This window comes from Phyllostomus discolor, chromosome 4 (assembly GCF_004126475.2).
Source record: "Phyllostomus discolor isolate MPI-MPIP mPhyDis1 chromosome 4, mPhyDis1.pri.v3, whole genome shotgun sequence".
Taxonomy (NCBI): domain Eukaryota; kingdom Metazoa; phylum Chordata; class Mammalia; order Chiroptera; family Phyllostomidae; genus Phyllostomus; species Phyllostomus discolor.
Window position 1 is genome coordinate 89,867,033 of NC_040906.2, and position 18,953 is coordinate 89,885,985.

The following is an 18,953-nucleotide window of genomic DNA, read 5'->3' on the forward strand; positions in this document are numbered from 1 at the left end:
TGGAGTTGCTGGATCATATTGTAGTTATGCTTTATTTTTCTGAGGAAACTCCATGTTGTTTTCCATAGTAGCCATACCAGCTTACGGTTCCACCAACCATGCACAAGGGTTCCCTTTTATCCAACTGACTTTTTTTCTAACTTAACCTCACCCTAAACAGCAGTAGCTATAAAATCACAATGTGATATGCTAGTTCTATAACTTTTTAATGCATGTTAAAAATTCTCTTTAGAAATGTGTAACTATTAAGACCTGACAAGATGGCTCAGTTGGTTGAAGCATCTTGTACACCAAAAGGTTGTGGGTTCGGTATCGAGTTAGGTCACATACCTAGGTTGCTGGTTTGATCCCCCATTGGAGTGAGTATGGGAGGCAAATGATCGATGTTTCTCTGTCTCTCCCTCCCCTTTCCTCTCTCTCTAAAATCAATAAAATATCCTCAGGTGAGGTTTTAAAAAATGCTTATAAGAATGTGTAACTGTTAAAATTAAAAGTGTTCTACCATGTACCTGCTAAAAGTGCATACCAGGCTGGGATGTGCTTCTTGCACGCTGGGCACCCTGAGTCTGTTCCAATGCCTTCTATGGCCAGACAGTAAACCTGAGGCTTGGGGAGAGTGTGGCATTGTCACATACTCAGGACACGAACAATGTGTGTGGAGTTAGGATCCAGGTCTGCTGCCACCAAGGGTCAGCCTAGCAGGTGGGGCCTCAGCTCCACCATTGTAAGTCTGTCAGCCCCCACATGTCACTTCACTTTCTGGAGCCTGGGTTTCTTCATCTCTGCTGTGGGGCAGTGACACTGCTGACCCCTATGGGCTCCACAAGGTCTGATGCTTGTCCAGACCAAGCCTAACAACCCCTTCTCCAACCTTTTCTCTCTACATGCCTGATATCAAGAGGCAGTGACCCAGCTGGCAGGGGAACCCCACAGGGAAGCCTGCTCGCCTTTCTTCTTCTATCTCACCACCAGCCATTTCCACCCTGCCTTTTGCCAGTACCAGGCCAGTGTCCCTGTGGGACCAGCCTGACATGACCCAGGTCAGGTAGCCTGCCAGATACCCTGGCACCCTCCTCATCTGTCTGGCCAGCCAGACATGAGTTGTCTAGCCTCATGGACTGCAGCCATGAGCCAGTGTCCTGGCTGACCTGGTCAGCTCAGCCCTGAATCCATTTCTTTCAAAGTGAGAAAAGAGGTTCTTGCATATTTTTTACAATCAGGAGGGGCCCCCAATACTTCCAATATAAGAGATGTGGCTGAGTTGGCAGGGAAGCTGTGTTCTGAACCAGGCACTGCCATCACACAGACATCTCTGAAGAAAGGGAGCAGACAAGGGGCCAGCTTCATCCTCCAGGCTTCAGATGCTGGAATAGTTCCGAGTGGAGGAATACAGTGGGTCATCTGGAAAGGGGCCTCCCAGGACTATGTCATCGTCTCAAAGGCATCTGGGGAGGCCGCAGTCGCCCAAGGGCCTGTGAGCTCCAGGACACCCTGCTCAGGCCTGGTGAGCAGTGTCCAGAGCTGGAATATGGACAACCAGTAATCCGAACAGTGGTGGAGTTCTGGGGCAGTTCAAGATAGGGAGAAGCTCGAGCTCCTCCTTATTCAGGGCTCACTGGGAGAATTGGGTGAAGGTTCAGGAATATTCAAGGGGCTTCTCATCTCCCACATTCCTCAAAGGACACAGACACATGGTTCTTTTGTTCCACTGATGCTTTGACAGCCCTTTGGGAGCCACATCCAAACCTTGCCCTCTGTGTCCATCATCTCTCCTCTCCATTTCCCACCACTTCCCTTGCCAGGGCCACAGCCCATCCTGTCATCCCCAGGGCTGCCTTATCTCCAGAGCCCCCAGCACTATATCCTGACCTCAGGCCTGGCTTCCTCCCATCCTCCCTCATTTCCTCCCTCCTTCTCCTCCCTCTTCGGGCTGGCCCTACAGCTAGGTCACACCTACCTTCACCTTCTCAACTCTCCAGCCCCCTCCCTGCATTCTCTGCAGCCACACACTCTGTTTCTTCTCCACTTCCTGGCTTCTCTCCAGCACCCTCAGCCTAGTTCCAGGGGGGGTTGGTGCCACCTAGAGACAGGACAAGTGGGCAAAACCTGTGAGGTGGCACCAAGCAGTGTGGTTACAGGGTCCCAGCCTCCACTTCTTGGCTTTGTGAGTCCAGGCACCCACTGGCTGCCCTGCTGTGGATTAAATGAGCTCCCATGTGCAAAGCACAGGGTGACCCCTGCTAGCACCCAACCAGAGGTAGCAGGCAGAGGACTGGAAGGCCAGGACCTTAACATGGAATTTAGAAGTCAAATGTGGCTCCCCTGTTTGCTGAGTGAGTATGCTATGCCCAGCCTGTTGCAGGTGCAGGTTCCTGCCCTCATGGGCTCCCTGCCTGAGGTGGTGAGCCGTCTGCATCCCGAAACAGGTGGAGCTGCCCACCAGCAGTAGACCTCCCTGGGCCCAGGGAGGCTGCTTGTCTCACTGTGTCAGATTTGCTCCTGGGAGCCAAGGGTGGATCTGAGCCCAGAAATAAGGTCCCACACTGTGGGGAGGAGGGAGGAGCAGCAGGGAGATTCTCAAAGCAAGGCCTGATGACCACAGACAGCAACATCTCTAGGGAGTTCTTACAAAACAGATTCCTGCATGTCAGAATGACTGAATTAGAATCTCTTGGGGTGGGGTCTAGGGATCTGCACACTTAGCATGCTCCCAGGTGATCTCTGCACCACACGGGAGGATCAGCCCCTCTGAAGTGCGACAGGTCACCAGGGAACTTCCCTTAGAGGGCACACAGCTGTCAGAAGGGTACTGATGTTTTGAGCTTGGTTGTAGTCACCGCTGAAAAGAGACTCTTACTCTTTACAAAGTTGGGAATTTGCCCTGTGGGTAGAGACCACACCCATCTCCTACCCCTGGAGCTAAAAACTGCCCTGCAATCCAGAGGCCCCATCTTGGCCCAGCCTCCTGACGCCAGGATGAACCAGGAAGGAGCCTGGGAGGACAGGTGTGTGGGAGCTGCCTTTCATCTGCACCTACCGGGTGGGGGTTGACCGCATCCTCCTGATGACTTCAGAAGGAAGGCATTTGTTTCCCCCAGAGCAGAAGAGGAACTGGGCTGGGGCAGCTGCCAGGTGATGAGGCAGGATTGCAACACAGGTCTGTGGGACTTCAGAGACCAGGGTTTCTGAATGTCCTGGGCTCTGGGGTGGGGAGGTCTGTGCTCTGTTCCTCCAAACCAGATGAGGGGTGATTCTTCTCACCTCATAAGCATCACCTCAGCTCTATTTCCAGTCCCCTCTAAATCTTCTGCAGTGATGTTTTCTCAGGTGGCATGAGTCCTCTGAAACCTGTCACAAGGAGCAGTCTCCCTGAGTTTTTTCCCCTGGGGTCAACTTTGGGAGAATCAGTGGCTGGTTATGTTAAATGATAATTTTTTAAAGAGAGTATAATCATAACTTGCATTCATATATAAAGTGAATACCTGCCAAACATTGTATTTAATTAATGAGAGAACCAGTAAGATGTTACTGGTTCATGGGAGAATTCAAAGTACCTGACACATAAGGCTGACTGGTAAAATGAATTTATAAATAAATGCAAAACTTCAGTTGAAAAAATTCACTTGCATGCCTATGGACAAAAATCATTTGCATTGCTATTTATCTACAACTTACAGAGTTGCATAGTAGCTCAAGGACAATACAAGTCCCCAAGACGATAAAAGTTCAGACACCTGAAGCCTGGCTTAGCAGTGTTGGCTTGTAAAACAAGCCTGGCTTGTTTTACATTGAAGACACCAGTGATTTTTTCGATTCATTTCAAAGCCTGTCAGTTACCAGAAGAGGGCAACACATGTGGCTCTGAGCTTTCTAGCAGGCAAGTCAAAGAGGGAACAGTCTCTAGATTCAGTGTCTATAAGGACAGATATGTGATACTTGTTCACCAAAAATTCAGATTCTCATTGCATGGAGACCAGGTTGTTCTTCCAGGATGGGTCTCGTGAAGGAAACCCAGTGAGCTGGAAATTAGTGTCCTCAATGATATTTCTACCAGAAATGTAGTGGCCATGCTGATGTAGCTGCTTCCAAAGGCCAAGACAGAGGCTCTCAGTGGTCCCAGACCTGTAGCATCAGCCTCATCTGGGAACCTGTTAGAAATGCAAATGTCCAGGTTCCACGAAGACCCCTGGGGGTAGGACTCTATCTGTCTATCAGCAAGCCTTGTGGATGATTCCAATGCAAGCTGAAGTTTGGGAACCATGGGATAAGGATTCTCAACTTTGCAATCACTTTAAAATTACCTGGAAAGCTTTAACACAGCACCATGCTTGGGACCCACCAAAGACCAATTAAGTCAGGATCACTGGGTGTAGAGCCCAATAATGTATGTTTTTGAAGCTCCCCATATGTTTCTACTGTGCAGCCAGGATGAGGCCCACTGTCACTGTCATTTAATGCAAGCTGAGGGCAAGAGATGTTTCTGTTCTAGAGAAATCCAGATCTGCGCTTGTAAGGCTTGTATGAGATAATGTCTTCCTCTCTCTCTTCCTCTTTTCCTTCCTTTCTTCCTTCCTTCTGTCTTTCCTTCCTTCCTTCCTCCCTTCCTTCCTCAACATTGAGCACTTACTATGTAGATGGCAGAGTCCAAGGCCCCAAAGTTGAAAAGACACTCAAAAAAAAAAAGGCAGTACCTAATGGGAGCTCCTGGCAGGTGAGGGTGTTGGGAATGATGCCAGGGCAGTGAGGGGTGGCCCTTAGTCCATGCTCCATCCCTGTCTGATGTTGTTGCTCTTCTTGGCAGGCTGCGAGGGGCTATGGGACAACATGAGCTGCTGGCCCTCCTCTGAGCTGGGACAGACTGTGGAAGTGGAGTGTCCTCGATTCTTCCAGATGCTCACCAGCAGAAGTGGTAACAATCTAACCCAAAGGGCCCAGCTGAGACGCTATGGGGTAGCCTCTGAGTGGGGCCTCAGCATGAACCCATGAGGCCAAGAAATCTTCTCTGGGGTCAAGTAATGAATGGAATGATGGGGGTGGGGTCCTTGTTAGGGATTGGAAATACAAAAATTGGAGAGGGGCCAGAGAGTCTGGTTTGAATCTCACCCTTTCATTTACTGCTTTGGTAACGCTAGCAGTCAAAGCAGACAAATCCACAAATCTCAAAGCCTATCTCCAGTGCTTGTCTGCTGAGAGTCCAAAACAGGTACTTCTGATGAGCAAGAAACTCTTTTCTCCATGGCGATTCTGGCATGTGGGTACCTTCCTGTTGTGGTGTTGGCACACAGCTTTCAGACTGGTGAAGGGAAAGGACCCAGAGGATCAGCCATGGGAGATTTGAAGGACCAGGCCTGGAAGTGATGCCACTTCTGCCAGTATCACTTCTGCCAGAACTCAGTCATATGGCGACTCTTAGCTGCAAGGGATGTGGGGAAATAGGGTCCTGCTGGATGCCAATCTCTACCTCTGGGCCCAAGTTCCTCAAATTGTCTCTGGGCTTCCATTTTCTCACCTGTAAAATAGGACAATAAATAACACCAATCCTGTGAGACTGGGCTTGGAAATAAATTTAAAACATTTTCCTTTGTCTCTTCTCTCCCTCTCATACCCCTTCTTGTTCTTTCCTTTAACCCTAAGTACCCCCCCCCCCCCCCCCACACACACACATGCACACACACCAGCAAACTTATCTACAGTCTTTATCTCCTGGCATGATTCTTCCATGTCTGTCCCTGGGGTCCATGGATCTTGGGATACAGGAGATTAATTCAGACACAATTGACCTTGAGTAACTTGCTGGTCAAGTGCAAGGCCAGGACCAGACCCTTGTCTCAGACTCCCCAGCCAGTGCTCCTCCCTGGCTGGCCAAGTTCTCCTGTGGGAAGGACTGGAAGCTCTCCTCTTTTCCAAGCACTCCCTTCACAGCCTTCTTCAGAGCCACTGTCTCTCTCCCCCACCACCATCCCCCTGCCCTTCTGTAAACAGGTCAGACAGAGCCCTGATCATGGCCACATCCTTCCCCAAGCCCTTGCTTGTACCCCTGCCTGCCTCATTAACTAGAACTCAGCTGTCTCCTTCTTGAGGTGCCTCAATCCTTTAATTGCTCAAGACCTGCCAGGGGCCACCCAAGGGTGCAGTTCCAGGTCTGCATGCTTCAGGGAAGGAAGCTGGGGGTCCTATGCCAACCTCTGCTGCATTTTCTTTTCACGACCACCTGGTGTCGCTGTGGTGCCACAAGGCCCTCCTACAGGGCCCTCCTGCCTGGCCACATTGAAGCTCTCTGCCTGCTGAATTCTAGGCACAGGTCCCCAGGGGGTGGGGGTGGGGGTCACCTCACATTGAGGAGACTAGTCTGCTCAAATCCAGCCCCAAACTTGAGGCACAGGCCAGTCTGGGAGCACAGGTCAGGACCAGTAGAGCCTCCCATCAAGAGCTATCCTCCCACCACTGCCTTCTTTCCCCATAGGTCCACCTGGGGTCTGGTTAGATCCCAGGCCCTCTGTGTCCTCTCAGGAGAGAAAGCCTCCCCACCTCAACCTAGGGAGGAGCACTTAGTGTTCTGGAGACTTCTTTTAGTAAGAAGAAACTAATAATAATTTAATTCTACCTCACGGGCCTTGATAGGATGAGTGTCCGTGTGACATGAGAAATTACAGACTGGATGCCACCTCAGATATTTCTCTGTGTGTGCCAGAGTCTAGAAAGTTTCCTCTAAGATGTGTTCTTTTGATTGCTAAAAGGACACTGGTCTTCCTGAGTTTCTTATTTAAAAAATCACACTTCTTAGGGAGGGTCAGGCCTTGGCCCTCTTTCTCTTCTCTCTCAGGGGGGATTGGAGCCTTAAAACAGTAGAAGTTTCTAACCTGATTAGGGTTCTGGAGCCTCTTGAGAATTAGATGAGAGCTTGGGACTGTACATATACATGTGCACAAACATGCTGACTGTACTTTCAGAGATCCTTGAGCTGTATATTGGCCTGAACCTGAGTAAGGATGTTTACCTATTACACATTACATGCAGGGAAAGTGGGTGGGGTTGAGGGGATTCCTGAGAGAGCCCAAATTTTGTCTCCTCTGCAGCTCTGCCCAGGGCCTGGCCAGCAAATTGCTCTGCCTTGTTAGCTTCTCTGGGCACCTGGCCTGGATCATATGTCTTGGGGATCCTGCTGGGTTGGTGTGGAGAGGGCCCCTAACAGGAAGCCCACCTGCTGTGGTCATGCATGTCTGACAACTGGTTCTGGGCTTCACAGAGTTTGTATTCTTTAACTTACCTTCCCACCTAAGTAGCCTAAATTTGACCACCGTTTTTTCCTGTCTGACAACCTAGCTCCCTTAACCTAACTTCTACCCATTTCCTAAATTCCAACACTCCAAGCCCCACTACTCCTGGTCTATTTTTGAAAGACCCAAAGTAGGAGTGAATAACACTGCGTTGCCCATTCTGTGCATGGCATCAGCCTGGGCAATTTCCATGTGCTATCATGTTTCCTGCTCAGTTCTGCAATGCAAGTGACCACCCATTTGGCATCGAAAAGTGATGCACCTAAGGTCACATGGCCACCAAGAGGCAATGCTGGGTTTCAAACTGTGATCTCTCTGGTGCTAAAATTTTACTCCATGCCTTGTGAGCCTTCATAGGCTGGGCAGACCTGGTGTCCAAAAGCCATGGTCTCCTGTTGCTAGAAGCTGCCTGTGGGTCCATAGTGAGAGAGCCAGGCAGGAAAGCAGTAAAGTAATGGGACCTGTCTTAGCTGGGCACTGTTGTCCAATTCTGACCCTTGGTTTTCTCATCTGTAAAATAGGCCTACAGCACCTCCCTCACTGGGGCCCTATGAAGATTAGATCAGAATCTGCATGTTAGCATAATGGCTGATTCTAGAAATGCCAGCCATATTTCTCCATCTCAGTGGAAACTTCTTGACCCTAAACCCTGTGATCCAATGACCCAGACCCTGGGCCTTGTCAAAAGGAGCAGGCCAGCCCAGCTGGTGTGGTTGACCACTTGTGTGGTTAAGAGGTCCCTGGAGAGGGTGCAGAGCAGAACAAAAGCAGTGGCAGGGCTGTGATCAGCTCCTTGCACCCCTGCAACACCAAAAGCAGCCAGACCCAAGACCAGAACTCAGCTCTGCTTGGCAGCCCAGAGTAGCAGATGCAACTGAGTCAGTCATTTCCATGAGGAAAATGCTTCCTGGTGGCTCCCCAAGACTTCCTTCTTGGATGGCAGCTCCCCTTCCCCAGTCTTTCGGCTCCTGCTCTACAAGCTCCCTGTGAGCAAGCTCTCTCCTTTTCTCCATAGAGAGCTTAGAGCAGGCTCTTTATCACCATTCATTGCCTCTCTAGAAATGTTTGGCGAGCAAGGCCTCTGGGCAGACGCTTGGGGCTGTCAGAAGCTCATCTGCTGGGAAGTCAGGGAAGCCAATGCCATCCTTGTGAGTGTACAGGATGCAGCCTGTACTGGAGGTGTAGGGCACTGAGCTCAAAAAGGTGGCAGTAACATGTCAGCCTGAGGGGGTGGAGGGTGAGGAGGGAAAGTTTCTCCTTGAGTATTGAGGGAACTTGGAGCAGAGTTTAGGGCCTGTGAAGGGAAGGGTGTAGTGGGGAGGGGAGTGGGGTTGCACAGGGGTCTAAGAGAGCCCTGGAGTGGGGCTGGGCCCTAGGGAGCAGCAAGGTACAGGACACTGGAAGTTCTGCTGTGGCCTGGCCGTTGGGGGCCTGGGGTCTGGTTGGGACGATTGAGTGCTGTACCATGAGTCAGTAAGTCTCTCTCATCTGCGGAGCCCTGGTATCTGGCACAGTGGGATGGGGGTGTGGGTGAGGCAGTGGGAGGAAAACAAGCAGTGACTGGAGGCCACGAGGGAATGTTTGTTCAGGGACAGCTTTGTTTGTAAATTGAGGTGTAAGGATCAGCGGGTCTGTCTGTGTGTCTTTCTCTCTCTCTCACACACACACATACATATCCCAGGTCTTTGTCCCTTCTAGGCCCATCTGCCTGTTTGCTTTTCCTAGTACTTTTCCTGACTGACTGACTTACCTGTTCTTCAAGGATCAATTATTGGTCCAATTGGGAGCTGACTCTGTGGTTCAGGGAAAGGCAGCTTGGGACAAAGTGACAGAAGGAAGCTCTAGGCTGCTGCTGAGGCATTGCCAAGGGTACTCAGGAGACCCAGCCATCTGTCCATGGTCCCTGCCGCTCACACATAGCACACTTGGCACCCACAGGTTCCATGTTTCGAAACTGCACACAGGATGGCTGGTCAGAAATCTTCCCCAGGCCTGACCGGGCATGTGGGGTCAATGTGAATGACTCATCCAAGGAGACCAACCAGAAGCGGGTAAGCCTGATGACCTCCCTTCTTCCCCAGACGGGGTGGGGTGGGGGAGCTACAGGGTGAGAAGTGCCTGGCTGAGGCTAGAGTAAAGCCAGACCAGGGCCAAGGACAGGTGAGCTGGGGGCTACCCCTCCCACCCACTTTTCTTCTGCTCATCACCTGGGGTTCAGTGGGCCTGCTTCACTGCCCTGGTCCATCAACCCAGAGATGGTGGTCATGAAGGCCACAGAACAGAGCGGACTGCCACATGCCACCACGAGACTGAGAATTATTTAGTCATGCAAACAAAAGAGAAGTGATGTGGTGGCTAAGTGCTCAGAGCCAGGCTGGTGGATCACAGGTCAACCCTGACCTGTGACCTTGATCGGGGTGGGGAGAACTTTACTTCTCTGTGCCTCAGTTTCTTCATCAGTGAAATGGGGTTAATAATAGTTCTGACCTCTCAGGCTTGCCAAGAAAACTAAATGAGTGAATCCATAGAAGTGTTGAGAATGGTGCCTGGCTATAGTCAGTTCTCAATCAATGTTTGCTCTCAAAGGAGAGAGCCCAGCCACAGGGCAGTCCTGGTTTGAGAGAGGACACTGTGACCCATGGGATGAACTTCTCCAGGTGCCCCTGAAATGGCTACCAGTTTCAGAGAACCCTTCCCTCCTCTCTTTTCCTGACTGATGCATGTACATCCTTCAAAACTCTATTCCAGCCCATCAATTCCAGAAAGCTCTTTCATCCTGTCCCCCTAGGAAGGGCTCCAGCTATTACCTCCCATGTTATATGAAATCATCAGCTTGTGCCATGTGCACCCATCTCTCTCACTAAAATATGAACTCCTCCGAGGCATCCATTCACTCAACAAACATTTACTGAGCATCTACTATGGGCAAGGCAGGAGTCTAAGCATGGAGATACAGCAGTGACAAGTCAAAAAAATAATATCCAGGCCCCCATTGCCCAGCACAATGCCTGGCACCTATAAGGTGCCCAACAAATGTTCATTGTTGGACTGAACATCTACAGTACCATGTGCCAGCTGCCTAATGCACAATTACATTCAATCCTCAAAAGCATTCAGTGTAAGTCTATTACTTTCTTCATTTTGCAGATAAGGAAACTGAGGCTCAAAGGTGTTAGGAAAATGCTTAGTAAATAATAGAGGCAAATGTGGAAGAGGTATCTGCTCCCCATGTTCATTGCAGCATTGTTAGTAATATCCAAGATATGGAAACTACCTAAGTGTTCATCTATAGATGAATAGATAAAGAAATTGTGGCACATATATACAACAGAATGTCATTCAGCCACAAAAAGAAGAAAAACTTGCCCTGTGCAACAACAAGGGTGGACCTTGAAGGCAGTATGCTAAGTGAAGAATAAGACAGATAAAGACAAATACTGTGTGATCCAATGTATATGTAGAATAAAAAAACCCCTAAAATCAAACTCATAGCAAAAGAGATAATATTGGTGGTTACCAGAGATGGGGATGGGGGAGGGAGAATTGGATGAAGGTGGTCAAAAGGTACAAAATTTCAGTTACAGGATAAATAAGTACCAGGGATATAATGTACAACGTGATGACAATAGTTAGCACTGCTGTATGTTATGTATGAAAGTTGCTAAGAGTAAATCCTGAGGGTTCTCGTCACAAGGAAAATCCTCATTTCTCTCTTTTTTGTACCTATGTAAAATAATGGATGTTAACTAAACTTATTGTGGTATTATTTCACAATATATGTAAGTCAAGTCATTATGCTGTATACCTTAAACTCAGACAGTGACGTATGTCAATTTTATCTCAATAAAACTCAGAAAGACAGTCAAGGGGGGGAAAGGAAAGTTGTGGAGGCAGAATTCAAAGCAAGTGTAACTCCAAAAAGAGCCAGTGCTCCCCCTCTAAATCCTGTCGATGTCTCATGAAAGTGTGTGCCCCCTGGGAGATGCATTCTCAGCTGTCCCATGAGCTAAACTTGCCAGTGGAATATGATGGACAAGCTTGCATCTTCTCTGGAGGGTGGGTTGGGGTCATGCAGAAGCATGAAGTGGGGAGCAGCAGAATTAAAAAGAGAGAATGTGGCTGGGAGGCAGACCACACCCCCTTCTGAGTTTCTAAGATTCCTGTATAGCCAATCAGCCTTGCTCTATATGAAGGGGTTTGATTGAGGGATCAATATGGAGGATGGGGTTTCTTTCTTTCCAGGGCTTGCCATCCAGTTGGAGAAAACACATGAATGAGGTCTTCAGATCTGGCCTGAGTGGGTTAATTTAATCCTGGGACTCAACAAGAATTGACCAGTGGGTACATATGATCTTGGAGGGATGGTGGGTAGGCTCTGACCATTGCTATCATTGACTCAAATGAAGACAGGGACCTATGGATGTCACATTTGTAAAATCTATAAAATTAAGACCAAACATTCTTATGATAGGTGGTAGGATTGAGGTTCAAAAGGATGTTTTGAGTTGCAATAACATAAATTTCCAACTGGCTTAATAAGCAAATTTGGCTTGTGGACCCGAGGGTGCAGAGAATAGTGTCAGGGCTCCTTCATGAGGCAACCCTGCAAAACCGCCAAGGACCAGGTCCTTTCCACCTCTCCACCTGCTATCCTGGTGCTTCTCCCCAAGGCTGGCAGCTCTCCCACAATAAAATGACTGCCACTGCCGACTGCCACTTCCGACTGCCACCGCAGATTCCCCCAGGCCTGCTTGTCTTGGAAGAGGGATAGTCTGATTTCCTACAGCTCCTTCCTAAGAGCAAAAAAGCTTTTTTACCCAACCCCTCAGCAAGCCTGTCCAAACACCTCATTGGCCAAAAGTGACTTGAATCTGCCCACCATTGACCATCCCTGGCAGAGGAGTAGGGTACCTGATTGGCTTATGCCAGCAGTTCTCTAAGTTTTTAGCTTTGGAATCTTTTTCCCCCCAACCAGATTTATTTTTATTGTCTTTTGATTTCAAGTTCTAAACCAAAAGAGAGGAATTTTTAAGTTTTATGGCTATAACCCTAATGGAATTTCCCCCCTACAAAGGGAATAAGGATAAGGAAATATTAAATAAAAACTCATCATAAAATTTCCAGTGCATAACATTAAAGTTCATTGGTGATTAAGGATTTCTATGGTTAATCACTGGTAAGAAAATTTACTTTCTGCACAATACAGCTGGATTCAACTATATTCACGGATAGATTTAGTTTGAACTTGCTTCTTCCTCTCTGATTTTGATTTCCTCCATTTTATTTTATTTTATTTTTAAAGATTTTAAAAATTGATATTCTATTACAGTTGTCCCAATTTTACCCCCTTTGCCCTCCTCCACCCATCCCACCCCCATCCTTTTTTTTTACATTTTTAAGAATTATTGGGGACCCCAAAGAAATTTTGTTTTTGTGAGTAATATCTACTGAAACCACACACGAGAACTTTTGACTTAGAGTAATCAGCTGGGAAAGAATGAGCCCAGGGCCCTAACCCTGATATTCACGGCAAGGTTGAGACTGTGAAATCCCTGGGCAAGGAGCTGAAACTTAACTAAGATAAATACAAAATTTGAACTTACCTAAGAAAATTATTGTCCAAAAATAGTGGAGAAGAAACCTACCTTAGCTTCAGCTCACATAAAAAAATATTTAAAAGTCCCTAAAATTTGAAGAGTTTCAGACCATGTGATTCAAACTAGTCCAAATGCTGGTCTACAAATTGGCACAAACTTTGTCTTTTATTCTGAGATTTGAATCATTCTATTTATTATTGTTGAATTTTTTTTCTTTTAATCAAATGATGGTGAAAGTCTGAATTGTTGGTCTTTCTTTAGCTTCCTTACTTGGCACTCATGTCTCTATTATTGACAAATATCATTGACAAAGTGGACTCTGGCTGGCAGAAAGACCAGACAAAGCTGCAGCAAAGGTTGGCAAACTATAGCCCTTGGGCCAAATCTGGCCCACCACCTGCTTTTGCAAATAAAGTTTTATTGAAACATGGTTACTCCCACTTGCACTACAAGGGCAGAATTAAGTAGTTTTAAAAGAGATCTTATGGCATCCAAAGTCTAAAATATTTACTATCTTCCCCTTTATAGAAAAAGTCTGATGACCCCAATCTAGAGGTGGCCTTGTCAGGATACAAAGCAGAGAGCTAGGTAATTTGACCCACCGCAGACAGCAGTGAGGTTTGGGGACCCTGAGTCCACTGAGGGGTGGTGCACTGTTGTAATCGTCAAGGGCAGGGGCACTGAGGTTGCATCAGGCATCCTGGGAACAGGGCTCTTTCTGGGTCAGACCTTAAAGACACAGGGGAAGGCCAGGTCTGCATGGAAGCTGTCCCTCTGGGAATCAGGTGTCAGACAATGACCCCAGCCATAGGACAGCACAGAATACTCAGCCTAAACTCCATACTGTTACCTGTGCACCCTCACGCTGCCATAGGCTGGCCCAAACTGTTCCTGAACTGGTGTCCCCGGGAGTGAGGCCAGCACCCACAGTTATGGGGCTCATGTTGGTCCTCTGGTATTTTGACATTTCACTGCTCTACGATGTCCCAAAGTCTAGGAACCATTAATCTAATGCAACCTACTGTCCTTTTGTCCTTCCGCCTTGTTTCCTATAAGATGGCTCCTGAGTCCTGGGATTGTAGTCACATCAGTGGGGAAGCTCAATGTCACAAGGTAGCCTGTCAAAGGTCACCTGTTGCTGTTGGAAAGTTTTGGTCATTTTGAGTCAAATGTTCTTTCTGGTAACTTCCTCCCACCGGAGTCCACACTAGGTCTTAACTCTACTTCTATATGTCAGTTGACCTAATACTTTTCTTCCCTAAGTTTTTTTTTCCTCTGGGTGTGATGTACACAGTTTATTCTTGTACTCTTAAGATGACATGATCAGCCTTCTCTGGAAATGCTCCAGTTTATTAATGTGTCTCTTAAAATAACATGCCCAGAACTGGACCAAATGCTCCAAATGTTCCACTGTGGCCAGCTACCCTACAACATTTCACTGTGTAACTGAGAGAAGGCCTAGTTTTTCTAGCAGGTACCTCATACCTCACATTTCACACCATAAGCTCACACAATTTCACACCACTGACTCATGTTGAAGGATGGATGATAGGGGTGAAGGGTGGAGGTGGGGAAAAAATCACATGCACCATGTGTCCCCAAAGTGCCAGCCATTGTCTAGATACTCTCCCTGATACCTTACTTGTTCTTCCAAGAAACCTTCAAGGTAGATAGTATCCCAATTTTGCAGATGAGGAATCTGAGGCTCAGAGAAGTTAAATAATGTGCCCAAGGTCACACAGCTGGTGAGTAACAGGCACAGGCTTGGCTCTGACACCTGTATTCTTTTTGTGTAGTACACTTCCTTAACACCATGAAGCTTTGGCCATTATGACCTCAAGATCATTTTCATATGAAGAGCTATCAGCAAGTGTGGTTTCTCCCATATTATTCTTGTCTGTTTTGTTTTTAAATTAATTACCTTTTTCTCCTGGTTACAAAGTAGTACTTACCCACTGTAGAAAAATCAAAAGTGTAGAAAATACAAGTGATGCTATGGCTGGTGGCTCAGTGGGTTGAGTGCCACCTGTGAACCAACAGGTCACTGGTTCAATTCCCAGTCAGGGCACATGCCTGGGTTGCAAGCCAGTCCTCAGTTAGGGGTTCATGAGAGGCAATCACACATTGATGTTTCTCTCCCTCTCCCCCTCCCTTACCTTTCTTTAAAAATAAATAAATAAAATCTTTTTTAAAGAAAGAAAATACAAGTGAAAATAACAGCACTATCCACAAACTTATCATCCGAAGTTAACCAGTATTAACATCTAACACATCTCTTTACAATCTTGTTCTTATGCATGTATGAGACTGAACTACATGAAATGGCCCCAATTTCATCATTTTTTTAAATGTTTGCTTTTTTAAAGATTTTATTTATTTATTTTTAGAGAGGGAATGGAGGGAGAAAGAGAGAGAGAGAGAGAGAAACATCAATGTGAGGTTGCTGGGGGTCATGACCTGCAACCCAGGCATGTACCCTGACTGGAAATCTAACCTGCGACACTTTGGTTCGCAGCCCGCGCTCAATCCACTGAGCTATGCCTGCCAGGGCTTATTTCATCATTTTTGATCCACAAAAAAAGCAATTGCATATAATTCAACCTAACACTTTTTTTTACATGTACTATAATGGGAATTTTAGTATACATGTAAAATTTGTATTCTGCCTTTTACTTAACATTACATTCTTAGCATGTCCTGACATCCTTTCAAGTTTGAAAGGTAAACATTATTATGATGTGCCCTAATATGAAAATAATTTGGATTTAAAATAATTTAATTAACTATTCTGTTGTTGGACATTTAAATGTTTTTCATCACAAATAGCTTTGTGATAACCATCTTTATATATAAAGATGCTTTTATATTTCTGATTAATTCCTAGAGATAGAAGGGGGGGTCAAAAGGACTGCATATTTCAAAGGTTCGTAACTCCTGTTACTTTCTGGAGAGATTGAACCAGTTTTCATCCCACTTTTCCCTCATCAGCACAGAATATTATTACAGTAGTTTCAAATGTCTGTTATTTTGGTTGGTTAAAAAAATAGCATAGCATTATTGTTTAAATTTTTATTTCCTTGATTTTTTTGACTGTTGTACAATTTATTTTTTGAACCTAAATGCAAGTCTTTACATTTCTCTCTATGTGTCAGATTATTGTATTCCACTGAAATCTTTTTGAATCAAAGATGAACCAAGAGTGTGAAGTGGCTGCTTGGCCGCATTTGTAGGAGTGTAGTTTGTAGATCAGGGGAGATGAGGGTCCCTCTCTACTTCTTCCTGGTTAGCAGATACATTTGGAACTGTTCAGCTATCCAGTTCTGGGTGTTTTATTTAAGAAGGTCATTGACAATTGGAGCACATTAATTGAGCAAAATGTTGAAGGATTGTAGAAGGAGAGTAAAGACACAGGGAACATTTAATGCTGAAAGATAAGTGAGAGTCAGACTGGGAGAATAGCTATATTAAAAATGACAGGCCTCTCTGTAATATCTTCATAACTTTTCAGTAAGTCTAAAACTATTCCAAAATGAAATAGTTTTATTTTATTTTATTTTTTAAAAGATTTTATTTATTTATTTTAGACAGAGAGGAAGGGAGGGAGAAAAAGAGGGAGAGAAACATCAATGTGTGGTTGCCTCTCATGCCGCCTTCTGGGGACCTGGCCTGCAATCCAGGCATGTGCCCTGACTGAAAACTGAATGGGCACCCCTTTGGTTCACAGGTCGGTACTCAATCCACTGACCCACACCAGCCAGGGCGAAATAGTTTATTTTTTAAAAATAAAGACAAGTCTTAGTTACAAGACTAATTCAGTTTATTTTAAGCAGCGCCAGAAACAGAACAGACCAATAAATGCAATTTATAAGGTAATAGCTTTTAACATCACATGGGAAAAAATATCTAATATTCATGCGGCCATATACTGAATAACTTCCTTCAAAGGCAATGAGCACCTCATTCCTGGAGGCATTCAAGCAAAACATTTACATTCAGGGTGACGTAAGAGGGACATAAATTTGACTTGGAATGACATGATCCCCAAGATCTTCTCCAAAGCCAGGATGTTATGAGTCTATGTATGAATGGTGTCCTTGGAACATAAACAGCATAGCAGTCTGAGTTGAAGGGGTTCAGGCAGGCTGGAAAACAGATACACTTGAGGCAGAAAAGTGGAGAGTCAGCCGGGTGGGTAGGTAGAAATGACACATTCCTCTCTCTGCAGCACGAGTACCTGCTGAAGTTGAAGGCCATGTATACTGTGGGCTACAGCTCCTCCCTGGTGATGCTCCTGGTTGCTCTCAGCATCCTCTGTTCTTTCCGGTGAGAAACTGCTTCCAGCTTCCCAACTCCTCAGCCTTTCCTGGACAGACTTTGAATCTCTTTGAACTGATTACACCAAAGGAGGAAGGTCTGAGTGGGCCTCTCTGTCACCTTTGATCTAAAGCTTATCTGTGGCAGAAGTTCCTGTGACTGAACCTTCTGTGAAGTTCCTGTGACCTTGTTCATTCCTGTATTCACTCACATTTCCTGAGCGTTACTAAGGACTTACTGCACCAGTTGCTTTACATGTTATTTCTAATTTTCTCACGATGCCATAAGATAGGTACCATTACTCCAATCTTAAAGGTATAATAACCAGACTCTTGGTTGCAAGAAACAGAAATCCACTGTAAAACAGCTTAGGAAAAACAAAGATGACTTGACCCATATAATTGACAAGTCCAGGACATATGGCTTTACACATGTCTGAATCTGGATGCTCATAGGTATCAGCAGAACTAGGTTTGTGTCCCTCCATTTTTCTGTTTACATTGGCCTCATCCTCAGGTAGGCTTTCTGCAGGGGAGTCAGAGATGGCCACCAGCGACTGCAGGGGTACATTCTAATAGTTTACAACACCAGGGCAAAGAAGGCTTCTTCTCCATTAGTTGCCAAGAAAGCCCTGGGGGAATTCTCATAGGCTTAGCTTAAGTCACATGCCCCACCCTGAGCCAATCATTGTGGCCAGGGTTGGAGAGCTCAGGTTGTCCTGAGGGTGGGAAGGTGAGAGTTAAACCCACCCAGAATTGGAATGGGTTTCCCATAAGAAAGTCTGGTTCTGGTGCCTGAAGAACAGGAACAAGTTACAGGCTCCTGTCCCCTACAGCAAAGCAGGAAACCCAGGCTCTGGGGAGTGAAAAGCCTTGAGGTCACAGAACTCAGCAGGGGCAGAGTCTGGGTCTGATATCCCACTGAAGCCTTTGTTTTTTCTGGGCTGCTTGCCTCCTTCCATTTTGATTGCCTGCCTCTGGAATCCCCCACCCCTTCTAAACAATTCTGGGAACTAGAGATGGCAGGTCAGGGAAGACCATAATGTTGTTCTATGACCCCAGCTTTTATTTTTTAAATTATAGGGTAAGACAGTAGACTGGGCACCTGGAGGCCTGGGTTCTCATGTAGGTTGTGCTAACAGATAAGAGAAATGTGTTGCCTGGAAATAGCCAATGTCCAGGGCCTGGGTTTCCCCTATGCATTGGGGGAAAGGGTGGGTTTGGCTGCTCTCTAGTTCTCCCAGCTCTAGCCCCTACAGCCCTGCTTTTTCTCCCTCCAGGAGACTCCACTGCACCCGCAACTATATCCACATGCACCTGTTTGTGTCCTTTATCCTGCGTGCCCTGTCCATCTTCATCAAGGATGCTGTGCTCTTCTCAGATGATGGTGTCCACTGCGATACCCACATGGTAACAAGCCTCTGCCCCAGGGTGTGGCTGGTCCTGCCTGCCTTCCCCAGCCTAACGTTGGAGAGGGTGGTAGCCCAGTGTCCTTCCCTAGAGTCCCTGCTAGGGCTGTGTTTAATGCCTAGGGTAAGGAGGTGCTGGGGCTGTGCCGGGAGGTTCAGGGAGAGTTCCATGTCCCCACATGCACCGTCTGGATCACATATGAGATCAGCGTTTTGGGGAGCCAGTCAGGGGCTGCCACTCAACTCCCAGTGTCCAGGAGTGGATTAGCCACTCTGACATTTAGATTTATAGCAAAGATCCTCTTTTCCTTACTCTTGCCAAGTCCCAGCTGTAGACAGACGGCCAAGTCTAGAGAG

General features: G+C 46.7%; 1 protein-coding gene across 1 annotated transcript in view; it reads left to right on the forward strand.

The window, feature by feature from the left end:
• SCTR (secretin receptor) overlaps positions 1 to 18,953 on the forward strand; it is an 80,628-nt gene that overhangs the window by 31,776 nt on the left and 29,899 nt on the right. The window contains exons 4-7 of the mRNA XM_036023619.1: positions 4,802 to 4,909; positions 9,216 to 9,328; positions 17,100 to 17,197; positions 18,468 to 18,597. Of these exons, the coding sequence (XP_035879512.1) occupies positions 4,802 to 4,909; positions 9,216 to 9,328; positions 17,100 to 17,197; positions 18,468 to 18,597 (449 nt within the window). The remainder of the gene's footprint in view (positions 1 to 4,801; positions 4,910 to 9,215; positions 9,329 to 17,099; positions 17,198 to 18,467; positions 18,598 to 18,953) is intronic.